The 18,226-nt window shown below is 38.9% G+C and overlaps 1 protein-coding gene across 1 annotated transcript in view; it reads left to right on the forward strand.

The window, feature by feature from the left end:
• Positions 1 to 87: 87 nt before the first annotated feature.
• EFEMP1 (EGF containing fibulin-like extracellular matrix protein 1) overlaps positions 88 to 18,226 on the forward strand; it is a 47,820-nt gene continuing 29,681 nt past the window's right edge. The window contains exons 1-3 of the mRNA XM_010004532.1: positions 88 to 168; positions 3,020 to 3,068; positions 3,247 to 3,507. Of these exons, the coding sequence (XP_010002834.1) occupies positions 88 to 168; positions 3,020 to 3,068; positions 3,247 to 3,507 (391 nt within the window). The remainder of the gene's footprint in view (positions 169 to 3,019; positions 3,069 to 3,246; positions 3,508 to 18,226) is intronic.

Consider the following 18,226-nt stretch of genomic DNA (forward strand, 5'->3'; position numbering starts at 1 on the left):
CGGGACCCGCTCCCGGCGGCGCTGACCCGCGTCCTGCGGCTGAAAACCTTCCCTTCTGATCTGTTTCCCTTTCTTCCCAGGCTCACCATGTTGACAGCTGTGTTCTTGGCCGCTCTCATCCTTATTACCGTGCATTCGCAGGAAACTGAGGAAACCATAACATACACGGTAAGGTTTAATAGAGTTGGAGGTCATTGCTGCTTTGTAGGGATTCTTTTCTAAATGGCCCTTAAGAAACCCCCGAATTTCTTGCTCGCGGTATGGCACGCGATGCAAAGTTCTTTGGGTTCAAATGTTAACCATAAAACAAGCTGTTCCTGCACTAGAACAGTCTTTTAAAGTTGAAGTTGGCAAGATTGAGCAGAATGTGCCACAACTGACTGTTCTGAAAAGCTTGTCTATGTCCTCAGCTTGATGAGCTGGACAGAATTGTGAGTTTTTAATATTTTCTAATCCATTTTCATAAAGACAGGATCCCTAGGACCTTCATTTTAAATATAAATATATAATTTAAATATAATTAATTTGACAGATAATTAAGTCAAACATTCTTTTGTGTTTTCTTGTGGGTGTCTCAAGCTGTTTTTTAAAAAAATGTAAGTACTTAAAAAGTCAGTGCTCTTAATGAAGCATCTTAAGTCCTGGAGTGATCTTAGGGTTGTTAGTTTCTCAGCTGGTTTTGAGCAGTTGTTTTGGGTGGCATGATAAAGTTGTACAAGAATAGTAGAAATAGGTTCTCCTTGTAACCAAGTGACAGGGTAAGAAATGAAAAAGACCTTTTTGTTTGTTTGTTGTTTGTGTTTGCTTTTATTATTTTTTTTTAATCTGCTTGTGCTCAGTGTTTGGCTTGTATAATGCATGTCACAGAAGGAGTGGCAATTATATTGGCTTGGGCTGGGGAAAAACCCGCATTTTCACATCTGATTACAGTTGTAATCCCTGCAACTTGCTTCATATGGGTGGACCTCTGGATATGTGTACAGACATTAGCGCAATGCCACACAAGCAGAAAATTCTGCACACATGCAAAAAGTTAGAGAACCACAGCCAAAGACTGAGATTGTGCCTTATACAAGTAATCCCACTGAAGTCAGTGGGATGGCTCAAGCGAGTAGATATTGCGGAGTTGGACCTTCTTGTGTAAGACAGGGCCCAAATAAGCCTCAAGTGAGCATCAGAAGTCAGTCATAAAATACATTAACACTGGGTTTTAGAAGCAATAGATTTTTGAAGGCTGGGAGTACTTCCCAAACACAGAGGCTTCTGTGATTTTTTTTTTTTAATTTTTTTTTTAAGTCCCTCTATGTGAGGGGAAATAGAAGATCTAACTACCTTTTGAAAATCCAGACTAACATAGGGATCCCACCCCCCTCCTTTTCTACATTTATTACATGTTATTTAAAAATAAAATGGGGCAGAATTTTCTTATGAGCCTAGATAGCTCTCTTTATACCAGTAGAAAATTTCTGTTATGCATATATGATAGTTCCTATGCTCTGTTTTCAAAGATGTCTTAGCATTTAGCTGCTTCAATGATCACTAGAATCTAATCATGTAAAACTACTTAACAAAAATCTTAGCTTTTGGAAGTTTTACTCTTAGGATGCTACTGTTTCTCATGCTTACGTTGTATTCATTTAGGGCCAAATCCTCCTCTATTGTAAAAATCCCTTCAGCTGCAGTAATAGATGGACTTGGCTCCTTACAGCTAAATAGACAGTACTCCCGTTGTGCATTAACAGGAATTGGGTGATCCAGTAAATGCATGAATTAGCTGTTTTCCTTTGGGTTTGTGTTTTCATAGCTACAGTAACTTTGGTGTTGTCAACTCAGCATGTAGTCATTCCTTTAGAGATTGAGAATTGTAATACAATTTACTATCCACTTACCCCGTTGGAAGAAAAAGCCTCCAGATTACAACTCACTGCTACACTTGGCAAATCGCTGCTGTCACCTGCAAGTGAAGGAAATATTTTCAATCCTAATGCTGAGTCAGTGTCCATTAGTAAAAAGTTCCTCAAAAGAATTTGAGGATAGTCTTTGGAACAAGTGGATCTCAGCATAGGAAGGTCAAATTTGTCACTTGTATGTGTCACTTCTGCAGCAGAGAAGTTGCAACAAGCGTTAGCTTATTTCACTGTGACTAATTACGTTAGCTGACTCCATTCTTTTTTCCTATAGGGTCATTAAAGTAATATCCTAAGCAGCATAGCATGCATATGCACCTACATAGTACAGCTCAGTTGACTCATTTATCATTAAAATGTGTCTGTTGCAGTTGGTAGCACTGCGATACTTTGCTAATCAGTTTCTGTAACTGTTGCCTGCGATTTAAAATTACTTGCCCTCCAGACAGTTAAATGCTTTGGGGCAGAGGAATAAGGAAGATGCCTACCTAACTGCAGGGCAGAATATTTAAAATTCTTCCTGAATTTACTAGTCTGTGTTGATGTGAATAGTTGCCGAGTATAGTCTTGTTTAAATTTTGCGAAGTCTTATTTATGTAAGTAGTCCTGCTGGTATAAACTCTAACCATTATTGTATGTCCCTCAATATAAATTGTTCTTCTTAGATTGCAGTTCCTGGTGTCATGTGATTAAAAAAGCATGTGAATGAATTTCCAGCTGTCATGGGATCCTTCCCCATGGCTAGCATGCTGATGGGAGACAGGATGGAGTAGAGGGGCATAGGGGCCCAATCAGTCCCTCTGGGAAACCGACCCCACAAATGAAAGTCATTCACCTATTGGAAGGCAGTGAACAAGATCTAAATTGCTTCGTTTCATAAGGAGATTTTCATACTGGTCAGCTGAATCAGTCCAGGGGTTCATTTATGCTCAGATTCAGGCAATGACAGATGCTTTAAAACAGTGTCTTGGAGCAAGGCAAGGAGAAAGTGATGCTTTTCTCACTTTATTCATTTCCCTTAGTGTCAAACCTCGAGTTCATTGAAATATGCTTGATTATTTTTCCAAAAGAATCCTGAGTAGCCTAATTGTCAATTTATTTTTTCTCTGTAGCAATGCACAGATGGCTATGAATGGGATCCTGTTAGGCAACGGTGCAAAGGTACAGTGAATAATTTTCAAAGACAGACCTGTCATTGGTATTTTTTAACTGTTATCACTCCACACCCCTGCTGTGAACAAGGAGGTGTGCTTGCATGCCTCATTGTGTTATTTGTATTAATGGCTGTTGCAGAAGATTTGACTGTTAAAAGCATGACTTGTGTTGTTGCTAACCACAGATATTGATGAATGTGAAATAGTCCCAGATGCATGTAAAGGTGGGATGAAATGTGTTAACCACTATGGAGGATACCTCTGTCTACCCAGAACAGCACAAATTATTGTAAATGAGCGAGAAGAACCAGCAGCTGAATCCACTAGTGGTCGAAACAATGTCATTCGACGGACTCCAGCTGACCCTCAGCGTGCTCCTCCAAACCCAACTCATCAAATTCAGTGTGCAGCTGGGTATGAGCAAAGTGATCACAATGTGTGCCAAGGTAAGCAAGCTGCCCTTTGTTTTCCTTTCAGTATAATTGGAGTGTATGTGATAACAAATCTAATGACTGGAAGATGACAGCTCAGAACTCTTGCATTTACTAGAATATATTGTTGCACCATTAAACTTGACACCTGCACACTTTAAATCTGTAAATAAAAGACATGCATGTTGTTATTGTTCAAGGTAACAGAACTTGCGGTTTGTTTCAGCCATACAGTCTGTTCCATCCATTTCAGGCTAAGGAGTAGAATTGGTTCTGGTGTCTGTAGATCCTCAGAATACCCTTAATGCAAGTAAGCACCTTTAGTCAAACATTTTGTAATAAGTATGTCCAGGAGAGGCAGTGCTTCAAAAAAGAGCAGGCAAGACAGCAAGTCATGGACAGTGTCTAAAATTTTGCAAAACTATATATTTTTCAGTAAGTGAATGCTGAGTGGAACAAAAAATAACTACCATGTGAACTTTTGTTTAGACCAGATTGTAATGCAGAAGAATCCAGTGTTCTTATTATGTATGAGGAATATTTCTCAAGTAGCAGCAACCAAACATCTGAATAGCTTGTGTTCTTCTGCTCTCTATGGAAGTAGTCCTATGCAGACCCTGCCTGCCAGCTTCCTTCCAGTCATAGTCTAGTCAGTCTTTGAAACTATGGCAATGAAGAGCTTTCATGTGAGTGTACAAACGCCACACACAGTGCCCAAATTCTCAGGGTATTAGCAATGTTAATTGTAGGCATTCAGGAACCAGGCTCTCAAGCACTACTGTAAACTAAGACCGTTTCATTTATTATTTTATATAAATAGTTTACTCTTATACTTGCTGAAGTAACAAATGCTTCATCCAGTGTTTTGTTTTCTTTCATAAAAATATATTCTACTTCTTGTTCACAAACTTGGCTTTCAAGCATGTTAGTAGGATATCCATGCAAACAGAGGGCAAAACTTGACCCCACGGTTCATCTTTTCCACTTTGTGGCCTGTAACAGTATAATCATATAAAATAGTACTTGAGTGACTATAATCAGGGCAAGCTGTAATATACAGTGGTAGTTCCTTTCTCCCTGGTATTCATGTACTCAGAACATTATTTATCACTAGTAAGTAAATTCCCTGTCATTCTGAAGCATAGTAATCATCATAGAGGCTGGAGAAGTTATTTTTGTAGGCAAAGCCTCAGAGTTGCGTTTCTAGCTTATCTGCTAATGTTCAGCATATCTGTCACTCCAATTAAAGAATGTAAAGTAAAGAACGTACCACAGGAGGTCAATACCATAATCCCTTTAACCCTCAGTGCTCACTTAGGGTTATCAATGGAAAATCAATGTCAAGGATGGCAAATTATTTTTTTTTTCCTTAGTTTTACTTAGCAAAGTAGAAGCAGAATCAGGAGTGGAATACCAGGCTCCTGTCTTTGGTCCAGCACTCCCTCCTTCAGATGATGCTGCATTACTGTGGCTGACACTCATCTTCGCTGGTGAATTGCAATAAACTGCTTCAACTTTAGCATGTAACATTTTTGTTTGATTTAAAAAAACAAAACAAAAAATCAACCAATGCTAGAAAATTTCCAAACAGGAACATCACTTTTGTAGCAATGGCTTTAGGAGGATAACTCGGGGATAGTGTGGGAAAGTTGAACAGTGTGTAGTTCCAATACCTTATATTCCAAATAAAGGTTGAGAGTTAAAGTTCATTCAGAGACTGACAGCTGGTCGAGGTTTTTGTTTTGTTTAGGAGAAGATTGGTGGTGATACATTAGCATTATTTTACTCCATGCTCTGGCTTCCTGAAGCTTGCCACTAAATATTTATATTCAATTCACAAATCTTTGGTTAATTTATAACGACAACTAACTGTTGTTATAGTACCAGAACTTTTAAACTAGCAGACACACAAACTATGGTGAAATCTTAGGCTTGACTGAATTCAGAATTTTGCTACTAAATTCCTCATGCCAAAATTTCAAGTCTAGATGAAGAAAGCATGGAAGTACTAGTGATTGAAAGCTGAAATGTATTGTACTGAATGAATGCCAGCTGGAAAAAGGGTATTGGACAGTGTGCTTGAAAGAAAGGATAAAATACTTCTGGAGCACTTAAAGCATGCATTCAAATTCATGATCTTCTTACATTTTCGCTGTTGAAAATATCTTATAAAAGATAATCCTGATCAGCAATGGTCCCAGTGTGGATTTATTTAATTATGGTTAAAAGACTTTGCTATGATAACTGCTTGAGGCTCCTAGGGAGTGTAACTTACACATATAGTCACACTTAAGCTTGTTTTATTGTTTAGTAAATCAAATATGAAGTCCAGCTCCTTCTAATTGTTTGCAGATGTATGACATTTTCCTTCCAGTCCAGCAGCACTAAGTATTTTATAACTAATGCAGAAGTGTGGAGACCTCTGTTTAAAACAATAACATGCTCTGAGGACCTGCATTACTGACATCATACTGGAGTATGAGGGGCCTTCTCTTTTAATACAAATGTTCACTCCCTTTTTAAATGTTGAATAGTGAGGGGATGATGGGCCAAACAGACTGATGTTGGTTTCCCTCCTTGGAATAAACATGTAGAAATGGCACTAGCCCTGTTGGACTTTCAGAGGCTTCAGTGATGTGCTGAGCTTTGTTAGGTAAAGCACAATGCAATGTGGCCAGATCGTACTTCTATGGACAAGAATGAGAAACGTTCATGGTGGTGCATGATTCCCTGTGTTGCTTAATCCACCAAAACATGGCTTATATGCCTGAGTTCCAAAAGGTATTTAATAACTTCTTAACTTCTGACCTGAAGAAAACAAATGACAACTGCGATACTGATCAGCGTTGAGGGTTTTCTGTCTGCAGTGCATGCTGTTATCTTATCAATGAGAGGCCGTGTAGCACACTAATAGCCCTGATGGCAGCTTGATAACAAAGCATATTGGCTTGCAGAAGACAACCCCATGGAAATGGTTGCAGTTTCCTATGATACACATCATCTTTATACCTACTAGTGAACAGAAACGTGTTCTTGTATAATTGTGTTGAATCCAGAAGTCTGGGTTGCAAAAATTTACTGGGAAGTTCTTAAGATACTGTACAAGGGCAGGAAGTGCCAGGAGCCCCCAAAGGAGATGAAAAGATGAGGAGAAGATTTTCTGGAGGAAGATCTCTTACACAGAATATGTACAGACCACTGAGTTTTGTGTTTCAACTTAAAACACTTAAAGTCTCAGTTTATGAATTCAACTGATCGTCTATGTCTCTATCTAGTCCACGCTTCACTGTTCCTTCTACATTTGTCTTTAACTCAAAGGGCTGCTGAGTTGATCACTGAGGTAGATCCCTATATGTGGTAGCTACCAGCACTTTCAGGAAGCCACTTGGATGTTCTGACCTATCGTTGTGAGAGTATCACTCAAGTTGGGAAAAGCAAAAATAGTTGCACTGTGTTGCTTGCATACAGGACTCAACTGTACTTCTACTGCTGTTAGGCTCCCTGTGATTTGAGTCTGCTTCTATTGAAGTCAAAAGAAAATCACCCAATTAATTCAATTTTGTCAAATCTAGTCTGCAAGAAACAACTAGCTTTTCCTAGAATGTTAATGACACTTGGATGAAAAAAGGCTAAGCAAGGTACCAAATAACCTGTAAACTTAATAAAGAAAAATAACTTATTTTTCTTGCCTTCCTATTATGCTGGCAATACAAGCAAACTTTTTTTGCTCCTCATCTAGAGTAGCTTTCTGTATTTTCTCCAGTGACTTTATAAGTCTTTTTGCTACTGTGGCTGTAAAATATAGGGGGGAGACAGATTGTAGTAAAAGATGTCAATGCTTTCTTACATGGAAGAGAGGCACACTTTTTATGGATAGTTCTGCCTGGATTTGGTGGATGTTTGTTGGGGTTTTTTTTCTCTGATTGGGGGAGAAAACAAATCAACTTATTTTCTGTCCTGTGGTTGTTTTTCCCCTGCAGAATCATTTTAGGGATTTCTTCATTGATAGAAGTTAGGGGGTTTTTTTGCTAAGTTGTCTGGTACTTTTCAAAGTAAGTTGTCATGCTTAATCTAGGCTTTTTACCTCAAGAAGTTAATTTAGTGGAAGTAAGTCAAGCCTCAATTTTACATCTCTAGATTCCTTTTTTTTTAATGGGGAGGGAGACACATGGGGGAGCAGTTAATGGTGTTTGGTTTTCCATACAGAAACCACTTGACATTATTTTTATCTATGTATATATATCAGGGATATGCAACTAGTCTATAAAGCACATGAAAGTGGGGTAAGTGCAGGTGCACTGAGCTCTCTGCAGAACCGGTTCATGCTGAGGAGTGAGGCTGTGCCTCTGGCAGAGTCCCCCACATGGACATTTTGGCTGGGATGCAGCCTGCACTCCTGAAAGGCAGCTCCTAATGAGCTCCACTCACCCCACTTTGATTTGCTGCATGGAGCGGCCTTGGAACAGGCAAACCAGCTCCCCTTCAGATGAAACTAAACTTGAAATGCATGACAGGAGTGCTGCTAATACACCACAAACACTGAATGTTCAGGCTCCAGGGCCAGGTGAAGGAGAGCCCAGAGACCCTGAGAAATGCATGTACTGGGACACTGGAGCCTCCCAACTTCTGATCTGCTCCTGTGGGTCCTCGCTATTTGCTAATATGGACATAACCTAAAATAAACCTGTAATAGCTTTTTAGGCTGGCCCCAGAAATGTTTTGGAGAGCCTTTTGTAAAATACTGCCTGTAGTTAGGAGAGTGCATCATCCTAAGTTTTCCCATTTCTTGTATTTAAGGAGTACTTTAAAAAAAGCTTTCAGGACTCCTTTTAAAAGAGCCTGGATTGTGAGAAGTTTAGTTCCAGATTTGTTCTTAAGAACACAAGACCTGTTTACTTTGAGGATAGCAACTGTGGCAGGAAAAATAAGGTCTAGTTATCTGTTTTAGGATGCCATTAGTTCATCAAAGTGCTGACTCAGGCACAGTTCCAAAATACATTTGCTGCAGTGCTTCAGAAAGTGGAGAATACTCATTGCCAGCAGTAGCCACCTTAAGAGACTGGCCTGGTTACACATACTATTTGAATACTAATTACTTGGAAAAGCCATAGGAATTTTGCAGGTCTAAGAGAGTCCACAGAAGGATACAAGCTGACATTTTTGCAACTCTCCATACTGAGTGTTCAAAAATGCCACTTAATTTCTTGTAAATTTGGGTGCATCATGCAGAGATCATCTTTTATCAGCCCATCCTGAACCAATTGTTCAGGCTGTTTATCTGTGAAACAACTGCATTTTGCTGCAAGGAGCCCTTTCTGGAGCATGTCTTTAATAGCCTTGAGGGACCAGAGGGAAGGTCACAAAAAAACTCTTGTTTTGAGGGCCTGAGGACCTGGTTTTGGGCATTTTCAAACTTCGGCCACTCTAAATCAAGTTCCCATCTGTGCTATTTGCACAGCTGCAAGTGTCATGTCAAGACCTTGGATAGATACTCTCTGTTCTGTCTGACCATTTTACTGTGAATATCCATCACAACCATAAATACTAGCAGCTGCTTTACTTCCTTTACTTAGTTGCTGCTTTTCCATTACTCTGACCCCTGCAGGAATATGCTCTGTACAGTGCAGCAAAAGATTCATACCATATGCTAATCACACTAAGTGGCCTAAATTTAGGCAAGCTCCTGAAAGTCATATTTACCTTAGCTTCTTGAATTGTGATTGTGCAGACAAGCACTAGACTTCAAGTTCAGGTAAACTCATTAGCAGTTCTCATGGCTTGTTCAAGAATCACAGGATCATACAGTAGCCAGAATTGTCATTCTTTCAGGTTTGATTTTTTTATTGTAAAGGCTGTTTGCTTAGTATCTCTGAGGAGGCTGATGTTTTGACAGACAAAACTTTGCAAATGTATTTAGAAGTCACGTGGCCTGCAGAAAGTCCAAACCTCCAGCCATCTGTCCTCCCTCAGACCTTCACTGTCTAAGCTGGAGGTCTTTTTTATAATGCAACCAGGAATAACACCAGATAGCAAAGGGGAAGAATGTGCTTATGTCTGATCCTTATTGGGCATCCCCGTATACTTGTCACCCCATTAAAAGGCAGAGTATTTATTTATCTCATCAAGGAATTCCCTGTAGCCATTGGAAACACTTGGACACAAGCATCTTAAAAGTCAGTAAAGCCTGCAAGGAATTATAACTGTCATTTGTTGCATTCAGTAGCACCAGGTAGCATAAAACATGACTTGTGAGAGTACAGGCTGGCTTTTGTTCCCAATTTCAATACCTACTGTACATGAATTGTGGTCTGCAGCTTTGCAGCACTACAGAATGCTTTCCTAGCAGTAACAACAGTATGAAAGGATCCTGGCAGCTACTTTTAGCACCCTTCCTGGATAATTTTATAGTGATACCATTTCCACTTTTCCCATACTTCTGTGGCAGGATTATAGCAGTGTTCTCAATGTGCTTGCTTTGAGCAGGTCTGCAGTTATTTCATCCCAGACTACTGCATTATGGTACTTTAACCTGCTGAGAAATGTTGCATGTTCCTTCTTTCTCCAATTTTTATTCAAGGTAGCTTTCTCTTAACCAACATTTCTTTTTCGCTGTTTTCAAGCCTGATTCCTGCTTCACATTACTTAGTATATAATGGAAATACTCTTATATGTTTTATTTTTATTTTTTATGTTTAGGTTGCCAAGTCACCTTTTCTAACCCTAGAACATCTCTAAAGGATCTCGCACACTTTTTAAAGATCCAAGACATTTGTCGAGCATCTCCAATGATGGGATGCTAATTTAGCAGGCTGGAAAACTAGTTCAAGAGCTGAAGCTCAGACTGTTACTTTCCTTATTTTATTCCATTTCCAAGTTATTTTCTTCATTTCTTTTTCATGCTGGCAAAGGATGATGATAGCTACTGTTTCTCTTTTCCTTTCTGTGTGTGCCAAAGTAGTCCTAAAGGAAGAACAAAGCTTCCCGCAAATACAGAAGTGGTCTGTTTGATTCTTCCCTGTAACACCTAGTAATGCCTGTGTTCCTTTGCATATCCTTTACTAAGGAAAAATAACTGCTGCGCTATAGCCAAGCAGACCAGTCTCCATCATTACTTGAATTAATTTAGTGTGTTGCTTAGGCTTGCTATTTTGCCATCTTCCTATCATCGAGAACAGTGTTATAGAGTGATACTAGCGAGATATTTCTGGTCTGGTGGAAACCAAAATGAGAGTAATTTTTGAGTTCACCTTACCAGGTTACCTCTTAAACATTCTTCATGTTTTGTGGTACAGTCAACTGTTCTTGTACAGCACTTAGTCATGGCAATCCCTTTGTTCTGTCTGTGTGTTAACTGAGTAAGAACTTTTGCTTTTTATTCATAGGTTTTATACAAGTTGAGCTTGGCCATCTGCTTTCATTATACTTCAAAAGTATTTATTCTCATTTTCTCTCTCTGATGCCTTTTGAGCATTTTTTTCCTGGACTATCATAATTTATGCATGTACTATAATAATTCATACCAGATTTAAGCATTCTTTTGGCTGAAGTGTTCTTATCAAGAGGAGGTTTGCCACATACCTGTTATAAAGTTCAATTGCTTCTATCCACAAGATCGAAAGATCTGAACTTTCCTTGTAAAATCTCTTTTCGCTGCATGTGACATGGAATAGGTAATTGCTTATGTAAGTTTCATGGATAAAAAAGATTAAATATCTGTTTTCGTATTTAATTTGCTAAGGTTTGGTTTTGTAGCAGCCAGAAAACAGTCATTTTGGAGAGAAAGCTATTTGTCATAATTCAGGATGAAGCAAAATGTAACCTGAAAGAACACACTAAATGCATAAGAGTCCTGCTTTTACCTTCTTTCATTTGCATTTTAACTTTACTAAAAATACAGGAGAGGTTTGCAAATTACAGAGCTATGAAGTAGTTTAGCATTCATGTAGTTATTATAAAATGCCTTTTATGCTCATTCACATTTGTGTTTTATTTGTTGATCCGAAATAATGTTAAAAGTTGGTTCTGTTGCAAGTATAGTGGAGAAATGTCTAATCTTTGTTATGTATAATTATATAGTAAAGCCTGTAGCTTTGAAGCTGAAAAAAGTTACTAAGAAAAGAAAATGTGTTATACACACTTTTGTAAGTTATAGTGCTAAGAAAAAGTCCTCAAGACTCAGAAATGAATTAGATTTTTTCTGGTATAATGTATCCCAAATTCCTCATTAGGCATTTTTAGAACTAGCTATTCAGTAGACCCTTATCTGATGCTGCTACTAAGTAACTTATTAAGTAACTTCACCTAACTAAAAAATGTCCCATAGCTATCCTGCACTTAGAAGGTGAGGGGCTGTTTTGTTATTTCGGAGGTGGGTTTTTTGTTTGTTGTTTGGGTTTTTTTACACAGCTTTGTTATTTTCATTTCTTACTGACAAAGCACTAGTTTTCAGGAGGTGGAAAAAATGGTACTTGTTTGGACAGGGATAGTGGTGATAGTCATAGATGGCTAACCACAGAAATAAGTACAATTCTGAAATAGGATGATGTAGGATTTGGCATATGAAGGTGTATCTCCTAGGAAGATATGTTTGCTTTGGGAAGGTCTGAATCTGTCTTTATTAAAACCTGATTTAGAAAAATACTTGCCTTTGAGTGGACATATCTAGGCATGATTTAAGTCTATTTCAAACAGATCTGAAAAGAAGGACACGTGGCTGAGCTTTCTTTTACAAGCTGAATTTAATTTGGAGTAAACATCTATTCTAATGCATGACCCAGCATGATATGATATAAGCAAATCTGACATTGCACTTGAGCATGTTTAGTCCATGCCTGAACAGATGTTCTATGTAGTTTCCTGAGTACAAGCAGAACTTGTTCTAGGATTTTTATATCCATATGCCTGCATGGGTGGGATTTCTGTTAACAGGTAGCTGGTCATAATGTGTGCAATCAAACCTCTATAGATAGTAAAAGCAGTGGAGAGTATGGTGATTTTAAGTTGCAATTCCAAATGGCTTCAGTAACGTTTAGGTTTCTTGTCCATTAGCACAAGCAAAATCTTCAGCCTGAGTTTTCAAAGGAACTGGTCGCTGTCTACCCAGTCATCTTTTCTTTCAAAAAGATGGTCTTTATAAAGTGGCCTTCTGCTGGCCTCCAAGTAAATAAATATCTCATCTACTTTGGTACTATTGACACCTCAATTCCACTACCAGCTGTAACTTGCACCAATAGAAAAATGTTGCTGTCAGATTGCTGTGTAAAACTGGTCTTTATATAAAGATTTAGAAGTTTCGTTCTCAATAATTAAAATTCACAAGTGTTAAAGAAATCCAGGGGAAAAATATAAGATACCATATGGGATGAAAAAATACCATGATGCCAGAAAAAACAGTAATATGGAGAATCAGTTACCACATATCTCTTAGTAGTAACAATTTTAAAAAGAAATCCTTATCGGTAGTCTCGAAATTGCTTATTCTAACAGAAGTAGTTAGAATTGGAAAATGCAAGGATTTTTGACATGTAACAGTCTTCTGTATGGTTTTATAGGGGTTGCCAGTAAGCTAACATGTAATCACAGACTTGCACACAGAAAAGTAATAAAACATGGCAAAGTGAACAGAAATGTGTTTAGGTGACTTGACCTAGCTTATAAGACTATCTTGATCCAAGAGAAAAAGCAATCTCTTTCTTATCTAGACTTATTCTGTGGAGAATTTTGGGTATCTGGGCTGCATTAGAAAAGAGCTGAAATTAAATACACGTTTAGAAGCAACAAATACATTTCAGTATTTGGAGAAGGTTCATCGAAGTTGATAAAGATAGCTACATTTCAAGAAAAAAATATCTTTGTCAAGTGCTTTAAAAACAAAACAAAACAGTCACTGAGTTCTACATCAATTTGGAAAGCATTTTGGCTTGTACCTGCATTACCAGATCTTTCTTGTACTTTTATATCTCACAGTATTTAAAGCACATTCTCAGGAGATGCATTTGTTCTTGAGGGACTTTCTTATCAGGAGCAAGTCCTCCACATAGCTTTTAAATGATAAAGGTCAACCAGATAGAACAATGTATTGCCTGTCACACTTAAGGCTAGTTAAAAGCAGTGATGTTTCAATAGGCAATGTTGCAGTTAGTGCATAGTCACATCAGAAATAAGCAGTGCTTTGGAGCACACAATGATCTGCCCCTGTAGAGTGTGGAAGATACTTTATCCCTCCCAGAAGTCATTTGACACTGAATCAGGAAAGTGTGCAGAATCCCTAAGTTATTCCCATTTCCTGAGGGAAAAAAAAACCAACATACTCTTATCTGAAGTAATTCTGCTTGTATTTACTCTGCATCTAGATCTTCCTCAATCTTATCTGGCTTAATTTCAAGGATCAAGGCAGATTTTCTTTCCAGCTCACTCCTTGTATGTTTCTTGAGTAGAAAAGAAATTCAAGATGGTTGCAAGACCCTAAGATACTGCCAGTATTTTGAGGCCTGGCATTTATTATACCTACTGTAGAAAGCACTGTAGAGGCAGATAAAAACAACAGGCCTAAATCAACAACATTGTACTGGTTGAGTCTCTCTTGGGTTGCTGGGGTTTGCAGGAGCAGGAAAGCATTACAGCTCAAATGAGCCTGAGTTAGAAGAGAGTTATAACCATTCTCCTGACAAGGGTTGTGCACTGCAGAAGGTGGGTGCAGGAGAAAACCACTCATATTTCCCATCATAAACACCATTTGACAATTATTAAGAGAATCCAGAAAATATGTTCATAAGTGGAAAATAATTATTTTGGGTAAGGGGTTGCATTTTTCTGTGTGTTCCATGATAAAGTGTTCCTCTATCAGAAACTGTGGCTCTATATGCCTATAAAAGGGAAATTTATCCATTTCTAGAATATATTATTATTAAAAGGTTGCTTCATTATGTATTTAAATCCAAATGTTCTCTCCATTATGATTACACTCAAATTTCAGTATTCACCATTAAGAGAATCTCTTCCTTACTATGTATGCAGATTTATAAGGCTCCAGGCACCTTTGAAATAATTTGAAAGCACAGCCATGTAATAAAGCCAAAACCAGAAACTAGCCAAGGAGATCCACCCAGCAACACCCTCAAACACCCTCGGCCTCTTCCCCTAAGAACAGCTTTAGAGCACTAGGCTTGATCTTGTCTCCGCTTTCTCCACCCTGGTGAAAGCTTCCTGGGGGATTCCCCAGCTCGCAGAGAAGTGGCTGCTCAGGATGCAGAAACAGTTCACTTGCTCCATTTTCTTACCTATCAAACAGCACGTAAGGAGTTGGGGCTGTTTGCAGGGCTGCTCAGCTCCTTCCAAGGGGAATATTGCAAAATAGGAGCAGCTCACAGCAGGAGAAATCAACAGTTAGGGGATGAGGAGAGATTTTGACAACAGAGAGATAAGCCTGGCAAAAACATACAAAAATAATTAAGGGGTTGGAGAAAGTAGACTTGAAACTGCAGTTTCCCACTGTGAAACAACAATTTAAAACTTGGTTTCTGGCACCGAAAGGTGGTACAGGCAGAGGACCCCAGAAGAGGAAACACTTCTTGAACTCACTGCTATGGGACAGGAGTGAGGCCAGCAATTTAAGAACTTAATTAAACAAAGGTCAGGACATGTTATACAATAAGACCAGAAGTGGAAAAAGAGCAACTTTTGAAAGGGATAACAAACCTAATTTATATATTTAAGGCAATATTTAATTATTAGAGAATATCAGGTTGAGGTTAATTGTTGGCAAATGGATTTGCAGTATCTGTACCCTTCTGAGGTATCATGCTGCCCAATTTGAGAAAGCCTAGTCTGCTATATTTTTCCATCTTTGTGCATTTGGTGAATTGAGCCTGTTCTTCAGAGCTTTGATTAACTGATCTGGTGGACATCAGATGTTCAGTATCATAATGCCCTGCCTTACAAGCTGCAGAAGTTTCCAAGTTCTTATAGAGAGTGCAAACCAGTATAGTTTTGTTGCAAATTAAAACCACTGGGAAATTCAGACAGAAGTTTCTGTAATTCTGACAAAGAGCTGTATAAATAGTCTGATTGGAGTACCAGCTGTCAAATGCAATTGAAACCTTTCTGTATCAGAAATAAACCAGGTATTAATATCAGAATATTTTCATCATAGGAATCACAGTTTAGTTTTGTGGGGAAAAGCATGCAATCCTGAAATTCAGTGACATCATTTTGTTCTGCCACAGCTTTCAGGGGTCTTACTCAGGCTCCATTCTTCTGAACAACATATGTATGTAGAAGGAAGTCTGTCCTTCTCTGAAGACCTTACTGGTGCATGCATTTGCATACCTTAACAAGCACATGCTTTACACACCACTATTGCTGTGTTTAGCGTTGTATCTGGGACAAAAGCAGCAGCAGCTTATATCATCCTTTGCATTTGATTCTTTGTTTTACTATCTGTCATGTCCAACCTAGCCAAAAACTGGCCTCAGCAAATTCTGGCTCATAGATGCTGTGGGAGCCCCGGGGGCTCCATACACATGCCTCATCTGTGACCAAACAGGGGCTAAGGAGCCATTTCACAGTGCCTTGTCCTCAGGGTGGAGTCACACTCCTACAACAGCTATGATCAGTAGGCTGAAAGCAAAATATTAAAGAGACCAAAGGGACCAATTGGGATTTTCACTGACTGAATGGCCACTCAGGGGGTTCAGCCAGAAAGAACGATCCTAAGTGTCTAAAAATATGAAAAACAGCAAAAAGGCAACACAAAAAATGTTTTTTTTTTAATTTGGCCGTAACATTCCAAGCAGGACAGCCACAGGACCTGCCTGGATCAACTCAAGCCCATCTCTGCAGAGCACCGCAGAAGCTCACACAATGCACCAACACGCACTCCAGCTTTAGGACAAAAAGTTACTGAACCACCTCTGTCACACACATCCAGAGTCAAGACAGCATTACTGTCCCATTGGGATGCTATTGGGATGGGCTGTGTAGACAACAGCTCTTAAAAACTGGAATGATAATATGAAGGTTTTTCCATTCCTATCATTTGTCCTTAATTTGAAAAATTAAATGCTTATGTCCCGTTGTTAAACTATTCTTAGCACTAATCTCACAGTTTAGCCAAGTGATGACCAAATGGCTTCCTTAGAGGTTTTTTTTCCCCTCAGTTCACAGCTGTCCTGAATTTATTTAGTTTGGTGCTTAGGTTGCATTAACAAAAAAAGTTTTGTGACTCAGCCTCCATAAATGTTTTTATCAGAAACCTCACTTAACTACTGCCTGAAGAACACTATCTGTAAGAGGTCAGAGGGAAGTAAGATAGTACAGGTCTCCATTCTGGTTATTAGCTTAGAGTATATTTACAGCATCAAAGAAGAATTCAGGTGGGAAGGAATCTCAGGAGGTCTGTCATCCAACATCCTACTCAAAGCAGGGTCAACTTTGAGATCAAATGAAGTTATTCAGACCCTCAGGCCAGGAAGGTTTATCCAGTCAGGTCTTGAAAACCCGTGTGGATGGAGAACACACAACCTTTCAGGGCAACCTGTTCCACTTCCTGACTGCCCTAATGGTGAAGAAGGTTTTTCCTTAGATCAGGTCAGAACACTTCCTTTCAATTCACCCTAGATTGATAGAGACAGGCAAAACAGATATGTGGAAGATGCAGACTTCCTCTTTCCCACCCTTTCCCTTAATTTTTCATTATACTTTTAGCTGGTTTGCATTGGTCCCTCAGTTTTACTTGTCAAACTATTTAGAATTATTTATTATTTCCTTTGATTGTGACACAGAGTAAAAGTCACCAGGGAAGTTCCTCAGTGAAAAATCTCACCTAAGAAAACCTTCCATCATACTTTTAAACATTTGGCTTGCATTCCTTCTTGACTCTTACTTTCTTCAACAAAATTTAAAAATACACATTCTTGGGTTTTATCTACCATTAAGACTATTTTCTATTGGATTTTTCATAATTAAATGTGCTGTATTTATAGGAAAAACTGGATTTATTTATTTTTTTAAAGTAAAGGTGACAAAGTGCTTTCCCTAAGAGAAAGTAACACAGTTCTGGGGCAGCCCTGGGTTTGAAAACATTTTCACAGGAAGCAGACTAGGTAGTGAGAAGCTGAATTTCTTTCCCAGCATATCATGGCCCAACTCTTGCTGTAAGTGAATCTCTGCAGTTTTTCTAGTTTCAATCTGTAAAATAAAACAAAACCAAACAAACAAACAAAAACACAAAAAAAGTAATACCAATCATAGAATCCTAGAACCATTCAGGTTGGAAAAGACCCTTTGGATCACCAAGTCCAACCATCATCCCTGCTCTACAGAGTTCTCCCCTAAACCATATCCACCAACACATCGAAATGACCCTTCAACACATCCAGGGATGGTGACTCCACCACCTCCCTGGGCAGCCTATTCCAGTGTCTAACCACTCCTTCTGTGGAAACATTTTCCTAATGTCCAGTCTAACCCTCCCCTGTTGCAGCTTGAAGCCATTTCCTCTTGTTTTGTCACTAATGCCCTGTGAGAAGAGACCAGCACCAACCTCTCTACAATGACCTTTCAGGTACTTGTAGAGACTGATGAGGTCTCCCCTCAGCCTCCTCTTTCTGAAACTAAACATTCCCAGCTCCTTCAAGTGGTCTTCATAAGATTTATTCTCTAGGCCCTTCACCAGCTTCATTGCCCTCCTCTGTACTCGCTCCAGCACCTCGATATCTCTCCTAAATTGAGGTGA

This window comes from Chaetura pelagica, unplaced genomic scaffold, assembly GCF_000747805.2.
Source record: "Chaetura pelagica isolate M959 unplaced genomic scaffold, ChaPel_1.0 scaffold171, whole genome shotgun sequence".
Classification (NCBI taxonomy): Eukaryota; Metazoa; Chordata; class Aves; order Apodiformes; family Apodidae; genus Chaetura; species Chaetura pelagica.